Source organism: Acomys minous, assembly GCF_964271855.1.
Source record: "Acomys minous genome assembly, chromosome: 10".
Classification (NCBI taxonomy): Eukaryota; Metazoa; Chordata; class Mammalia; order Rodentia; family Muridae; genus Acomys; species Acomys minous.
The window spans coordinates 94,145,242-94,159,451 of NC_140491.1; the positions used below are offsets into that span (position 1 = coordinate 94,145,242).

The 14,210-nt window shown below is 41.6% G+C and overlaps 1 protein-coding gene across 2 annotated transcripts in view; it reads left to right on the forward strand.

Moving 5' to 3' along the window:
- Positions 1-237: 237 nt before the first annotated feature.
- The window catches only part of UPP2 (uridine phosphorylase 2), a 37,885-nt gene continuing 23,912 nt past the window's right edge, over positions 238-14,210 (forward strand). Inside the window, exons 1-2 of one of the 2 annotated variants that reach the window (XM_084799671.1) lie at positions 238-648; positions 9,159-9,276. In XM_084799671.1, the coding sequence (XP_084655797.1) occupies positions 587-648; positions 9,159-9,276 (180 nt within the window). In that variant the 5' untranslated portion in view covers positions 238-586. The remainder of the gene's footprint in view (positions 649-9,158; positions 9,277-14,210) is intronic. The other variant, XM_084799670.1, reaches the window with a different exon arrangement.

A 14,210-nucleotide genomic window follows, 5' to 3' on the forward strand; every position in this document is an offset into this window, starting at 1 on the left:
TCCGATGGGCAAAATTCAGACAAAGGGGCTTTCTGAGGCCCTGACTTTGCATATTTTCCTAACTAGTGATCAGAAAGAACAAAATGAAATTAGCGAGTAGTGGGAAAGAATGGCAAAACAAAATATTTGGGAACTGAAAGTTCTCCCGAGCACCGGACACATTTTTGATGAGGTTGGCACGGACTCCGAAAGCAGGTTTGCATTCATATACAGTTTGTCTCAAAGCAAATAATTCTGCGGATCACACCAGCTCTCCGTTGGGAAAGGTGCTGTGATCAAAGTTAACAAGCCAGCCAACCTGGTCAAAGAGAAAGGACGCCACACCTCCCAAGGGAGCCTATCTTCTTGGGGAATGATACCCTGCAAGCTGGGCTGTGGTATAAAAGGCCATCCAGGGATGGTGTTTTGAAATCGTCGACAGGAGTTCAAACTACTAAGGGAAGATCTTAGAAGAAAATTTATGAAGAAAATCTAAGCTTAGAAGGGATGGTGCTCTTCTAACTGGAAGCCGTGTCACTGTGGTTAGATCTGAAATTTAACAGCAGGCCCTGCTTTTGCTTTTTCTGACAACCACATAGTGCAAAGTATGGCTTCCCTTTTACCTGCTTCTCATAGATCCATGAGACCCGACAAGAGTACATATGAAGGGTGAGTAATTTTGATCTTTATTTGTTTTGGTCAGATGAAAAATTTCTTGGATTTTATTTTAAACGCTCAGAGGAAAAAACCCCCAGAGTTCTGCCCATCTTCTCACACTGGACATTAAATAATTGCAACACTGTTCATAATACAAACCCACATAAAAGTACTGAGGTGTTTCATTCTTTGGCTCTTGGGGAGTTGGCAGGTTGGTTCCTGTACGAATGTACAACAGAGTTGCGTGAGATAATTTAGCGGATAAAAGCACTGGCTGAGCAAGCTGGACCACTTGAGTTCATGCCCCAGAGCCCAGTGAAATGTGGAAGGGGAGAACCCATCCCACAGAGATGTCCTCTACACACACACACACACACACACACACACACACACACACACACACACACACACACACACATACACACGCATCCTTGCATGTCCACCTCCACACGGTTTTATAAGAAAGCATAATAAAAATACACATAGTAATAATAAGAGAGAAAAAGAAGAAAGTGGGTCAAAAGAACCCACAAAAAAACCTTGAGAATTTTACACAACCCACAGGAGCAGACGAATTCAAAGTTCAGCCTGGAATCCACTGTGGAGTTCAGTGTTTAGTTCCAGGCCCATAGGCTGTACCTGGGAAATAATGAAAGGGGCCTGCAGTGCCTACGGCACTTCAGCTGTGTTCAGTGTGTAACGGGGTAATTTCATATGCTTTGTGATGGACTGACTTGACATGGATCGACGTCTGAAATACCATGGATGTTAGTCATCTCAAAGGCACGCATAAATCTGCCCAAGCTGCCTGCAAATTAAACTCTAATTTCTGCCTCAGGTTAACAGAACATAATAGAGCATTAGTCTTCATGAAGCTTAAGGAATTTTTGTAAGTTTTTTTTTCTGATTGGCCGAGAACTGTGGGACACGTCTTGCCATAATGTCAGCATACAGGTAGGGCTCTACTCCCAGGCTCAAACAGACCCCTCCACCCACCAGGGGAGCTGAAGAGAGATGGAGAAATATGCAGATGAAGACAAACAGGCAAACCAAAATGGAAAACCTCCCAGCTAACTCTTTTTTTTCCTTTCTTTCTTTTTCTCTTCTCCCTCCCCCCACAGGGCTTCTCTGTGTAGCCTTGTCTGTCCTGGACTCGCTTTGTAGACCAGGCTAGCCTCGAACTCACAGAGATCTGCCTGCCTCTGCCTCCCAGAGTGTTGGCCAACATTTTTCTTTGGTCACCGATATTTAGAGCACAAGTTATGAAAAGAGACTGTAAAAAAAAAAAGACTTGCAAAGGAAACAGAATGTGGGAGTCTATTTAGTGGTAGTTAGGGATTTTAGAAAGAGCAAAGCGTTGGAAGAGACAGGTTCATATTGGTTTGAATTTGGCATGAAGTCTCAGGCAAGCCTTTCCTTAAAGTTTTTAAGACATTCGTTTATTTGTTTTTGGTTGAACGTGATAGTTGACACGTACTTAAGGGGCTTGTATGTTTGGTTGGTGGTTTTGCGGTGTTGGCGATTGAACCCAAGGCCTCATGCATGCTAGATAAATATGCTATCACTGATCTATATCCCCAGCCCAGTGAGAGGATTTGAACTATGCGTGTATTGTAGAAATTTTAAATTCTATTATCTAGCTAATATATCCATCACCTCACCAATTTCTCATCGTAAGAATGTTCAAAATCTATTTTAAAGCAATTTTGAAGTATATGCCTGGTAACTCGTGGTTATCTGGCAAGGCAGTATAGATTATTAAGCTTATTCCTTCAGTGGTACTGTTCCCTTTGACCATGTCTTTCTCATATCTTCCTAGTACCCAGCCTTTGGGGCACAGTATTTGTCTTTCTGGGCTGGTGTTTCCCTTAGCAGAGTTCTGTCCATGTCACAAATGACAGAATGCTTTTCACTGTAAGAGCTGAGAGGCTAGTAAGATGGCTCGGTGGATAAACAAACACTTGACACCAAGCCTGCTGACCTGAGTTGTGTCCCTTGGGCTCCCATCCTGGAAAAAGAGAAATGGCCCCTACAAGCTGTCCTCTGACTTCCATACATGTGCTACTATGCATCCATATATTTCACCCACACCCACAAATAAATAACTGTAATAAAGTATAGCTAGTGTTCATTTTTGAATATGTATTAATAAACATATTTATAATACATAAATATGTAAATAAATATGTTGCACTACAATTGACATGTGAGTGCAGATACCACTGTGACACATCAATCTCAATTCTTTTAGATAGATAACAAAAAGTGAAGTTTCTGTACCATAAGATAGGTTTATTTTAGTTTCTATGCCCCCCATGATATTTTCTTAGACTAGCCAGATTAATTCATACTTTCATCAATAGTATACAAGATTTCTCTTGTCTCTAGACTTTGGCAATATCTGTTATCAGAAATCTTTGATCATAATAATTATAACAATTGAGATGCAATATGAATAAATTAATAACATACTTTTAAAAATAATGATTATAATAGATATGAAGAGATAGCTCATTGTGTTTTTTATTTTAATTTCCATAATGACTAGTGATATTGAACATTTTAAAATATATTTGCAGCCGTCTCGATCTTTGAGAATGTCCAACCAAATTTTTAAGTTATACTTAGCCATATTCTACTTCCATCTTATCGAGTTATTTAACTTGGATAATAGACTCCTGTCCGATGTGTATCTTCTCCCAGCCCATGGGCTGTCTTTTCATTTTGTGGCTATTTCTTTTGCTATGCAGGAGGCTTTAGTTTGGTACAACCCCATTTGTTTGTTTACATGTTTGTTTGCCTTTTCTTATGGAGTCCTACCTTAGGGACCACTTGACAAACAAAGACAGTGGAGCTTTTCTCTGTGGTCTTCTGTGACACAGCTTCAGGTCTTACCTGTGCAGCTGCTGTCTATTCGGAGTAGACATTTGGACATAGCCCGAGATCAGGTTCAAATTTCCTTCTTCTGTAGGTGGGGATCAAATTTTCTCAACACCATTTATTGAAAAGCTTTTCCTTTCTTCATTGTGTTCTTGCTACTTAGTCAAATATCAACTGTCCATTAATAACTGGGTCTATTTCTGGACCTTCATCTTATTCCCTTCGTTGATGTGTGAGAGACACACTGCTTTGATTACAATCATATGGGGGGTTTGTTTGTTTGTTTGTTTGGTGGGTTGCTTTTAGACAGTGTTCCACTGTCTTGAAACCTTCTATATAGCAAACTGGCCTTGAATTTAGGATTATTCTGCTTCAGCTTCCTTAACTGGCAATCAGACATCAAGGAAATCTAAAGAATATCTCCAAAGTATAAAGGAATTATTATTTTAAAAATCTACTACAATAGAATGTAATTAATGACTATGATGGTTTGAGATTTTCTACTTGAACACAGGAAAGATGGACATCGGTAGTTTTAGAAACTCCACGTCACAGGTGCCCTTGACCAATTGAATCAGAAATCCCTAGAAAGGACTGAAGCGTCCACACTCTTTAAAGTCCATCTAGTGATTCCAGTTGTTGGCTAGAGCTTGGTTTTATATTATAGGTGCACACTGCTACATATTTTATATTTCTACTCCCTACAATATCTCTATTGTTCCACTCAAGGTCTGTGATAGCTCTTACATTGTTGTTTTGAAGGTATTAAGTTAATCAAAACACACACACACACACACACACACACACACACACACACACACACACACACACTTAACAGAACTGATATACAGTGAGGTTGTAGGCTATAAATTCAGCAAGCAAAAGTATTGATTTTTTTTCTATCTACTAATAAGAAACTACCTGAAACTGAACTTAATAGAACAATCCCAATTAAGTAGAGTAAAATGCTGTATACTGAAAACCACAGAATATTGATAAAAAGAAATTCAAGACAACATGAAGGCATAAACAGGTGAAAGGATATTTCACATTTGTTGACAGGGAGACTTGATGCAGGTGAAACATTCATACCACCCATAGTGGTCTACAGATTCAATATAATTCCATCTCTAATGGCCTTCTTCACAGAACTAGAACAACCCTAAAACCTGTGTGGAACAAGGAAAGATTTCAAATGGCCAAAATGCTTCCTTGGGTCACTGAAAGGATGATCACCTTAGAAGTGCTTTTCCATGGACCATTGGGACAAGAATCTCTCCATCAGCATCAGACTCTGGCACCCTTTAAAGATCCCCCAGTGATTCTGATAAGCAGTTGGGGAGTCTCGCTGAAGATGAATGAATGCATTTCTTGGTGTTATGGTTTGTAGATTCGGTTAGAACCCCAAAGGAAAATCTCCCAGATCATGAAATCAGCTTTGGCAAAATGAAATAAAAAGTAGAATTGAATTTGGAAGAGAAAGTGAGTGGCAGTGTTTCCAGAACTTTAATGTGCCTATGAATCACTAGGGTTTATTAAAATGCAGGTTTTGGTTCGATGGTCCAGGGGTGGAAACGTGGTTTGCCTTTCTAACCAGCTCCCCGAGCTGGGCTGTGATGCCCAGAAGCTTCACTCAGCACCCTCTGCATAAGGGCTGTGGGCAAAGGTTGCCTGGCTCCTCCCAGCAACAGCAAGGAGGTGTCTAGTGTCTGTCTGGGGATGCAGATGCTTGTTCTGCAGTAGTGACAGCACGGCAGCACCACGGAATACTCATTCTTCCTTTTCCCCCTTCACTCCATCCCCCAAAGGAGGTATGCCTCACAAACTAACTAAGAAACCTGTTCCTTCTAATGTTTTGAAGGAGGGGGAAAAAAACCTAATAGTATTTTGTTCTACTTTCTGAACAGTTAAATTTAGGTTAACAAATAGGATTTGTTAAGTCTTAGAGATTAAAGAAAGATGCATTAGACAGCCTGCATCAAGCAATTTACAGCCTTTCTGAGGAGACAGAGAATTAAGTCCATTTTAACAGCATTAGAGCAAATATAGATGCTTTAGGAACACGGCGAGGGGAGAGATATTGATCAGGGATAAAGACTGCTTAGAAAGCGCTCCTGGAAGATGCGACGTTTGAGGTGGACTTAAGGAAGGAATAGGATTTTGATGAGTAGAAGAATGGAAGGGAGTGGAAAGAGTAGTTTATGAGCGAAAGCTTCCAGTAGGAACTCTCACCATCAGCAGCACATCTGATGATGACAATTGAAAAGTATTTTCTGAGCATCCAGTTGATTTTGGCCAGGTCACCAGTGTTTTCCTTTGAATCCCCTTGGTGGTTTTTAAAGGAACAACCTGCATCAGATGGGGACCACTGGAGATGTAAGGAACAACCTGCATCAGATGGGGACCACTGGAGATGTAAGGAACAACCTGCATCAGATGGGGACCACTGGAGATGTAAGGAACAACCTGCATCAGATGGGGACCACTGGAGATGTAAGGAACAACCTGTATCAGATGGGGACCACTGGAGATGTAAGGAACAACCTGCATCAGATGGGGACCACTGGAGATGTAAGGAACAACCTGCATCAGATGAGGGCCACTGGAGATGTATAATAAGGTCATAGGCTAGTTGAGATGGCGTCAACTATTTAGAAGGAAGTGGAAGGACCAAAGAGTTTCCAGATGGTTCTTGGTGGGATATCTTGACCACTGTAGTTTGGGACAGATAATTCATTTTCACTGACAAGTGGAGGGGTATTATGATAAACAAAATAACTGAAGGCCGCCAAGAGCATGCTTTGTGAGTAGAAAGGAGACTGAATTCAGAGCCCAGCTGTAGGGCAGCTCAGCGCCTTCTATTACATAGGTTTGCCAAATGAGAAAGGAAGGACTGGTGAACCAGCTAGGACTGCTGAGATGGGCACTGGTGTTTCTATAGACTAGTGTCATAAAAATGGGGTGGGGGGGAGGGAGAGAGGGAGAGAGAGAGAGAGAGAGAGAGAGAGAGAGAGAGAGAGAAGAGAGAGAGAGAGACCTTGTAAGAAATGCTGGCCTATGAAAGAGACCACAGAATTCATCAATTCTTTACCTAAGCACACCCAGACACAGACCAGGGAAGCTGAAAAGGAAGCCAAGAAGTATACAGGGATGGAGATGCAGTGCTGAGAGATGGCCCTTTGTGGACCGTGGAAGACACTGCTATGGAAGCATACAGTTGCTTCCTATGCAGGATACAGTCAGGGAAGGAGCAGGGGTTGGCAGCCAGGCATGGTTAGGATGGGTGATGTGGTCAGGCCTTGAGTGGGATGTTGGCACCAGGATGCAGGCATAAATGAGGAGCCGCTGAAATATCCTGGGTAATGGAGTGATGGGCTGACACTAAGCAGAGCTTCTAGGTTTTTGTTGTTGTTGCTTTTAAAGGCACGGTTTCACTATGTAGCCCTGGTCGGGGACTCACAGTGCAGATCAGGTTAGTCTCAAATTCACAGATAACAGCCTGCCTCTGCTTCTTGAGTACTGGTATTAAATGTATGCACCGGCATGCTTTGCTAAAGGGTTTAATCTTATCTCACTTTTTGCTTCTGAGTTAAATATTTTTTATGATAGTGGTTTTGAATTTTTGTTTTATGTGTTTATTCAGATTAGATCTCTTTTCCTATCACGCCTACTTTCTTCAAGTTCCTTAGGCATTCTTCTTTAGAATTCATCTTAAGCATTTCTTCCTTCCTTCCTTCCTTCCTTCCTTCCTTCCTTCCTTCCTTTCTTTTCTAAAATGTGTAGCCCAGGCTGGCCTTGAACTTGTGATCTTCCTGCCTCTTCCTCCTCCTTCAGAAAATCCCACCAGTGTGTGCCACCACAACTGGCCATCTTAAGCATTTCTTGGTTGGCTAACTCTTGTTTCTTTAGGCCTGTACTTAGTCCTCCTTTCTTTGTCCTGAGAACTCACATTCCAGGGAGCCTGATCATCTCTCTGCATCCACCTCACCATCCTCTGAGGTCTGTTTCTCACCTGAACCTTCTAATGGGACACGGATCATTTCCAAGTTCACTGACCACAACTAGCAACCTCTCAGTGGTCAGACACTCATACTGTCTGAGCTCAGTGACTGGTGTTGATGGGTGAAGAGGGTATGGACGCCATACAGCCATTGAGACAACGTATCCCAGAGCCAAGCAGTATAAACAGACAAATCACTTCCCCACATCCCTTTGGGCCTAACTTGGTCACATGACATTAGCTCACTGGGGATTTAGCCTAGCAGTATACTCCAAAGGAAAAGGAATTGATGGTTCACAAGTACACTCCAGGCCACACTCTGCTTTTTCTGGTTGATCTCAATATAGCCTCATAATATTCCAGGTACAGTGATGAGGGATACTTATTCTATACCTGAACATAAGGCTTTGTATAACTGCCTCTCTGTCTCTCTGTGTGTCTCTGTCTCTCTGTCTGTCTGTCTGTCTGTCTGTCTGTCTGTCTGTCTGTCTCTCTGTGTGTGTTAGGGGAAGGTGTCATGAGTCTCATGCATGAAGGTAAGTGTTTTGTCACTGTACATCCCAATGCCTTATAATTATCACAAAAGTCAGAGCTCACAGACTTGCCAAGGGGCAGTTTTCACCATCCCTGCTTCTGCTTCACAGATGAGGGGATGAAAGGACAAAATTAGCTTGCTCATGCTTGCATGGGAATGTGTTTGTCTGGTTGATGGGGCACTAAAGCAAAGGTGGCCTGAGAGCCATATCCCTGTATTACATATCCTCACAGTAAGAGAACGGCACTTAGAGCAGAAAGAACAGATTAGAGATGACTGTAGATTTCCTGGTTGCATGGGAGTGCTCAACTTCTGAAAGCCTTGGCATCCTCATTTGTAAATTGGATTATTAATGTTACTCAGCTAACGGAGTGGTCACAGCATTAAAGGAGCCAATGTATTTATTTCATCAGTTTTCTGTATGGTATAGTTTTCATGCTTGGTTCTAAGTGTGGTACGCAGTAAGTGTAAAACAAATACTAGCCACATTATACCAGATTTCATTATGAGAGGCTTGTTTGCAGCAGTTGTGTTAGTGGTGATCATAGGTGTTATGCTGTCTCAGGTGTGCTTTTTTTTTTTCTTCAAATATCTTGATATTCTCTTTGTGTATGAGCTGACACTATTCTTTTATTTACCATCTTTCTCCACCCTAATCCCTTCCTATACACCAACACCAGGTAGGAGAGACAGAAGGTCAGAGGGGAAAGGGGCATAGACCTTTAGGCTGCTTCCTGCTGATTAGGACCATAGGGTCCCTTGGGTGCAAGTCCAATCTTCATGGTCTCCAACTTAGTCTCATCAAACCACGACAGCAACCAGAAATGGCACAAAGGGGCGCAGCAGTTGCCTTCTTTGGAGAAGCCCTGCCCCTCTCTGGTATCTGGCATCTCAAGAGTCTCCAGAATTCCAAATGTAAACTATCTGCAGCTTGCAAAAATTATGGCCCTGCTACTGCACTAGGCAAATCACAGTTATCAGCTGTGGACAACTGAAACCGTCCCAGTATCCCACACCTGGGATTAACACAAAAACACAATCATATAACCGGGTTTTAAAGGAAACCAAAATTCTCACCATGTGTATGTATGTGTTTTTTGTTTCTAGAAAAAGGTCTGTGTACGTTAAGAATCCTTACCTGGATGCTATGGATGAAGACATTCTCTATCACTTGGATTTAGGAACTAAAACACACAACCTACCAGCAATGTTTGGTGATTTAAAGGTAAAAAACACTTTAAATGCCAGGAAAATGACTGCATTCCCTCCGCTGTTTTTCTTTCTTATTTTCCCCAGAATAAACATCACAGCCTTGGATAGACAGGTCAGAGGTCCCAAGAGCACATGAAGCCACTCAAATTCAGAATGTGTGCATCATGAACAAGCACTTCCATCCCAACAAGACATAAATGTTTCCAAACTAAATCCAATGCAAACACGATCACTTAGCCACTGTGTCCCTGGAGAGGAATATAATTTATTGACAATACTGTTGGGTATTCAGAATTCATTATGTTTTAACAGATTCAGCTCACAACTTAACATCTGCATTTAATGCTGAAGCTCACTAATTCTCATCTTATTAAATCATAAGAGAAATCAAGACTAACAAAGCTCTATTATTCTCTTCTTGAAAATGACCATTGTACATATTTTGTTATTTTATAAAAAATATTTCATGAGAAAACTGTTTACAGAATAATAATGGGAGAATTGTGTTACTATGTTATTTTATCATATACATAGACTGTAAAACCAATTCTTGTTCCTTATTTAAAAACAGGAAAACAGAAAAGAGCATTCTGTTTTAAAAATAATCCTTATAGTCCTACTTCCTAGACCCAGACACTATCAACCCACTTTCTTTTTTCCATTTAATTTATTCATTCACTTTTTTCTACTAGTATATAGCCGTTGTACATGGCACTGGGTTACATAAAAACACATAATGTGCTTTAAGCATATTAACCCCATATGACTCTTCAATTCCTTTTTAACAAAAAGTATTAATGTGTTTATAATAAGACTAAGGGTACAGCTCAGCAAAGACTGGTATAGTAGTGAAAGTACGTATTTCCAGAACTTGGGAAGTTGAGGCAGGAGCATCAGAAGTTCCCATTCAAGGTTATCTTTGGTTATATAACAAGTTCAGGGCCAGCCTGGAGTGAGACTCTATCTTTAAAAAAAAAGTTTTCATGATGCAACTTGCCATCTTATATCCTTTTGTTTGACATTATGCTATTATCATTTCCCCATATTATTCCATTTTGTTTGAAATCCATTGCTCTTGGGGTCAAGTGGTGCGTCATAAATTATACAAACTATGTTTTACTTTTGTAGTAAGCATTTCCCATTAGAAACAGGACTCAAGTAGATATTATTTCTTGTAAGGGCTTTTCTCATGCAAGAATATTAGTGTTTGATGATTCGCAGACATGATCAAAGGGAAGAGCTCACAGGAGTCAAAGGAAGTTCAAGTTACTCCAGCATTGCAGAGCTGGTACTTAGACCAAGCCCTTCTAAGTCCAGGTCCCAGGGATCTTAACTATTTGTAACCAGGTGGATTCTGAGTTACAGTAAGTCAGAAATCTCCAAAATCAAATAGGGAGGAGTGTGAAGAAAGAGGATGCGTTTAGGCAGAAGAAGAAAGGAAGGTGAGAGAAGAAAGGAAGGAAGGAAGCAAGTATCTCTAGGATATCCGTTGCCAGTCTGTGCTCAGCTGCCTCCTCCCTCCATCTCTGAAGGAGCAAATGTGAGTGTGGGTGGGGCTCCAGGCTGCAGCTCCCTGCCTTTGTGCAGCCCATCTCCTTCTTCCTCTTCCTCTTTCAAATGTAACCTTTGTCTCTTCTACTGAGCCTGATATTTAGGCTCCAAGAATCTTTGATCAAGTCAAACTTTGGTACTCATTAACTGGACCTGAATTCACATGTTCAGTGTGAGGTTCATGCCTCACAGAGATTTTCCCCAAGACCTTTATCTAAGGATGACAGCTTGCAATAGCAGGATTGCCATAGTTAACAAATGAAGGAGTAGTGTGTTCGGTACATTAAGAAAACAGAATGCTTTGATACAAGCAGCCTATTACATGTCTGAGTGTCTGCCTCTCCTCTCCCATTCATGATGGCCTTCTTTGTATCTGATCCTACCCAGTCCCCACCATGTAGGGCGCCTTCCTGTCTTCTACTAACATGCCTACAGTCAAAGTACATGGGAGGTATAGGCAAGGAAGGTCAGGAGTTAAAGGAATATAAAGGAGTTATATTAGAAACTAGATATTACCTTTCCTATGCAGAGGAGGAAACTAGGGCTCAATAGATGTGTGGCGTTAAAACACACGTGTTATATTTATCTATCTGTAGGAGGCACAATACAGCCAGTAAATGAGAGAGCTGAGGTTAAGCTCTAAGTTCCCTGATGAAAGAGTTGCTGGTTCTTTTTATTTTTAATACCGCACTTATTACTCTACTAGTTATTGGTAAATCATGGGATAGATAGCTTTTTTTCCCCTTGGTTTTTCCAGACAGGGTTTCTCTGTGTAGCCTTCGCTATCCTGGGCTCACTTTGTAGACCAGGCTGGCCTCGAACTAACAGTGATCCGCCTGCCTCTGCTGGGATTAAAGGTGTGTGCCACCACTGCCAGTCTGGATAGCATTTTTTAGAGAAGAGAATCATACCTGTGATGTGCACACACACATGAGTACATGTGGTCACACCTCTGTTACTCCAAAAACTTGAACTCTATGTTTCCACCTCTCTACCTGGCTGGATTTCACCTGCGCTTTTGCCACACTGTTTCTCAGAACCACTGTCACCCACCAGCACAGTCACTTGAATAACAGACATGCTCCGTTTCAAATCGTTTTGTCCCTGAGAACAACCCCAATTGTAGCCTCATTTTGATGGATAGGAGGCAAAAGTGTATTTACATTTAGGATCAGAACAGAATTATAATCAGAACAGAAACAGGATGTTGGAAAGGAAGATAAAAATCAGCTGTATTGTTATAGGTCCTGTCCTCAGAAATGTATCTTCATCCAGCATTGTCTTATCTCAGAGTGAGCACGCTGGAGATTAGATTTCTTGGCTCCCTTTAGTCTCAGGTCAGCAATTCTGGCTACAAAGCAAAGATGTAATCCACCAATGCCTAACAATTCAAACTTACCCCACAAAAGATGGTGATAATTATTATCAATGCTAACTTCAAAGGGAGAGGAGATGGTAAGCTATATAGTCTAAACCTGAAAGAGTTAGGTATGGTGGTACATGTCTGCAGTCAAAGCATATGGGAGACATCTTCATGAGGGTAAGGGTTCAGGCCTGACTTTTGCCTCTTACTAAGTCCAAGACCAGGCTGCAGTACGTGGGATCCTTTCTTAAACAAACAAATGGACAGAAAAACAAACCTGACAGACTCTGAAAGTCACCCATAGTCCTTTGTATCTTTCCTATATTTTCTGGGATTTTCCTACTTGGTACTACATAGTTTCAGTGGCTTAGTACAATATAAGGCTAATCTTTAATTCCTAACAAGTACAAAGCAGGCGTACCTGGCTGATGACTGGCCAGGTGGAGTCAAGGTCCAAAGACTTCCTTCTCTTGCATCTTGCTTTGAAATCTCCCCAGTTATCACCTCCACCCAGCGGATGGCAGAAGAAGTCATGTATCTTCCTTGTGGGGTGGGGGTGGGGGCAGTCTGTGAACCAGGCCGGAAGTGGACAGCTTTACTTCTTCTCATAGTCTTGTGGCTGGCATCCCATCCTGCATAGGGCCTTGTCTACCTGGAAAGGAGCCTGAGAAGTTCGCATTAACCATGAGCCCAGAAAGAAAAGGAAGTGGCCTTGCCATGTAACTAATCCCTCTCTGCCATACTCACCAGAGAGGAAAATAATTGAAAAATATGATAGAGATGCTAGAAAGATGTCTTTCAAATTCAATATCCAAAGGTATTTTTACCATGTAGTCATGGGTATCTTTTATAAAACCACTAACTAGTACCCTTTAATTCATCCAAGTGATTATTTTAAATTTACTTTTATTGTGAGATTATAATATAGTCACATTTCCCCCTTAATATTCCTTTCTCCAAATCCTCCCATATACACCTCCACACTCTTCTTCAAATTTATGGCTTTTTTTTTTCATTAATTGTTATTGCATGCCTATAAACTACATGATCCTAAATACTCTCCAGTTCAATCCATATAATGTTTTCCTCGTATGTATCTTTTCAGGGCTGACTGTTTGGCGCTGGACAACCAATTGGTGTATTTTTCCCTAGGGAAGAATACCTCTACCCCTAGTTGCCCTGTGTGTGTGTGTGTGTGTGTGTGTGTGTGTGTGTGTGTGTGTGTGTGTAGGGTTGAGGCCTCATGTGGTTTTCTCCATTCAGTTTTGCGTGCCCATTGATATTTTGCTTGTTTGCCTCACATTTGGGCAGTTATGTTTGTGAGACTTCATGAGTGCAGCAGCTGATGTTACTAGGAAACACAGTTTCCCAACAAACTCCCTGATCCTCTGGCTGCTACCCTTGTTCCTCTTCCTCTTCGGCAATGTTCCCCGAGCCTTAAGGTGCCAGAATGCTTTGTAGATGAAGCCACTGAGGCCAGCCTTCATGACTGGCTGTGGTTTTCCATAATGCTCTCCATCTGTTGCAAAGAGAAGTTTTCTTGATGGGGGTGGGGGTAAAGATTACACTTACCTGTGGCTATAAGGACACATGCTATAGGGATTGTGCTGTTTCAGTAAATTAATGGTTGTAGATTCTCCTCCGACAACTATGACCTTCCTAGTTCTAAGTAGTTGGCTAGGTTTCCAGTACCACAAATGTTTTCACTCTAGCTGAGTGGGTCTTAAGTCCAATGAAAGAGCTGCTGGTCACTACTAAGGCCTGTGTGCCACTACTGCACCCTCGCAGTTACCGTGCCCTGCTGGTCATTAGTGTGGCTCAAAGGCATCAAGGCTATGTAGGGCTGCTGGCTGCCTCCCTCCTTTAGGAGCTTGTATGGTGCCTTCTAGTACCCCGAAGGCTCATCTTCAGGTAGGGGGTATTCAGATCAATTGTAGCTCAGGAGGCTCTAGGCCATGTCTCTGAAATGCATGGTGTCTTCAGAATTTTAAGTAACATGGAAAATAGTTGTTTCATAAGATTTCATAGTATGC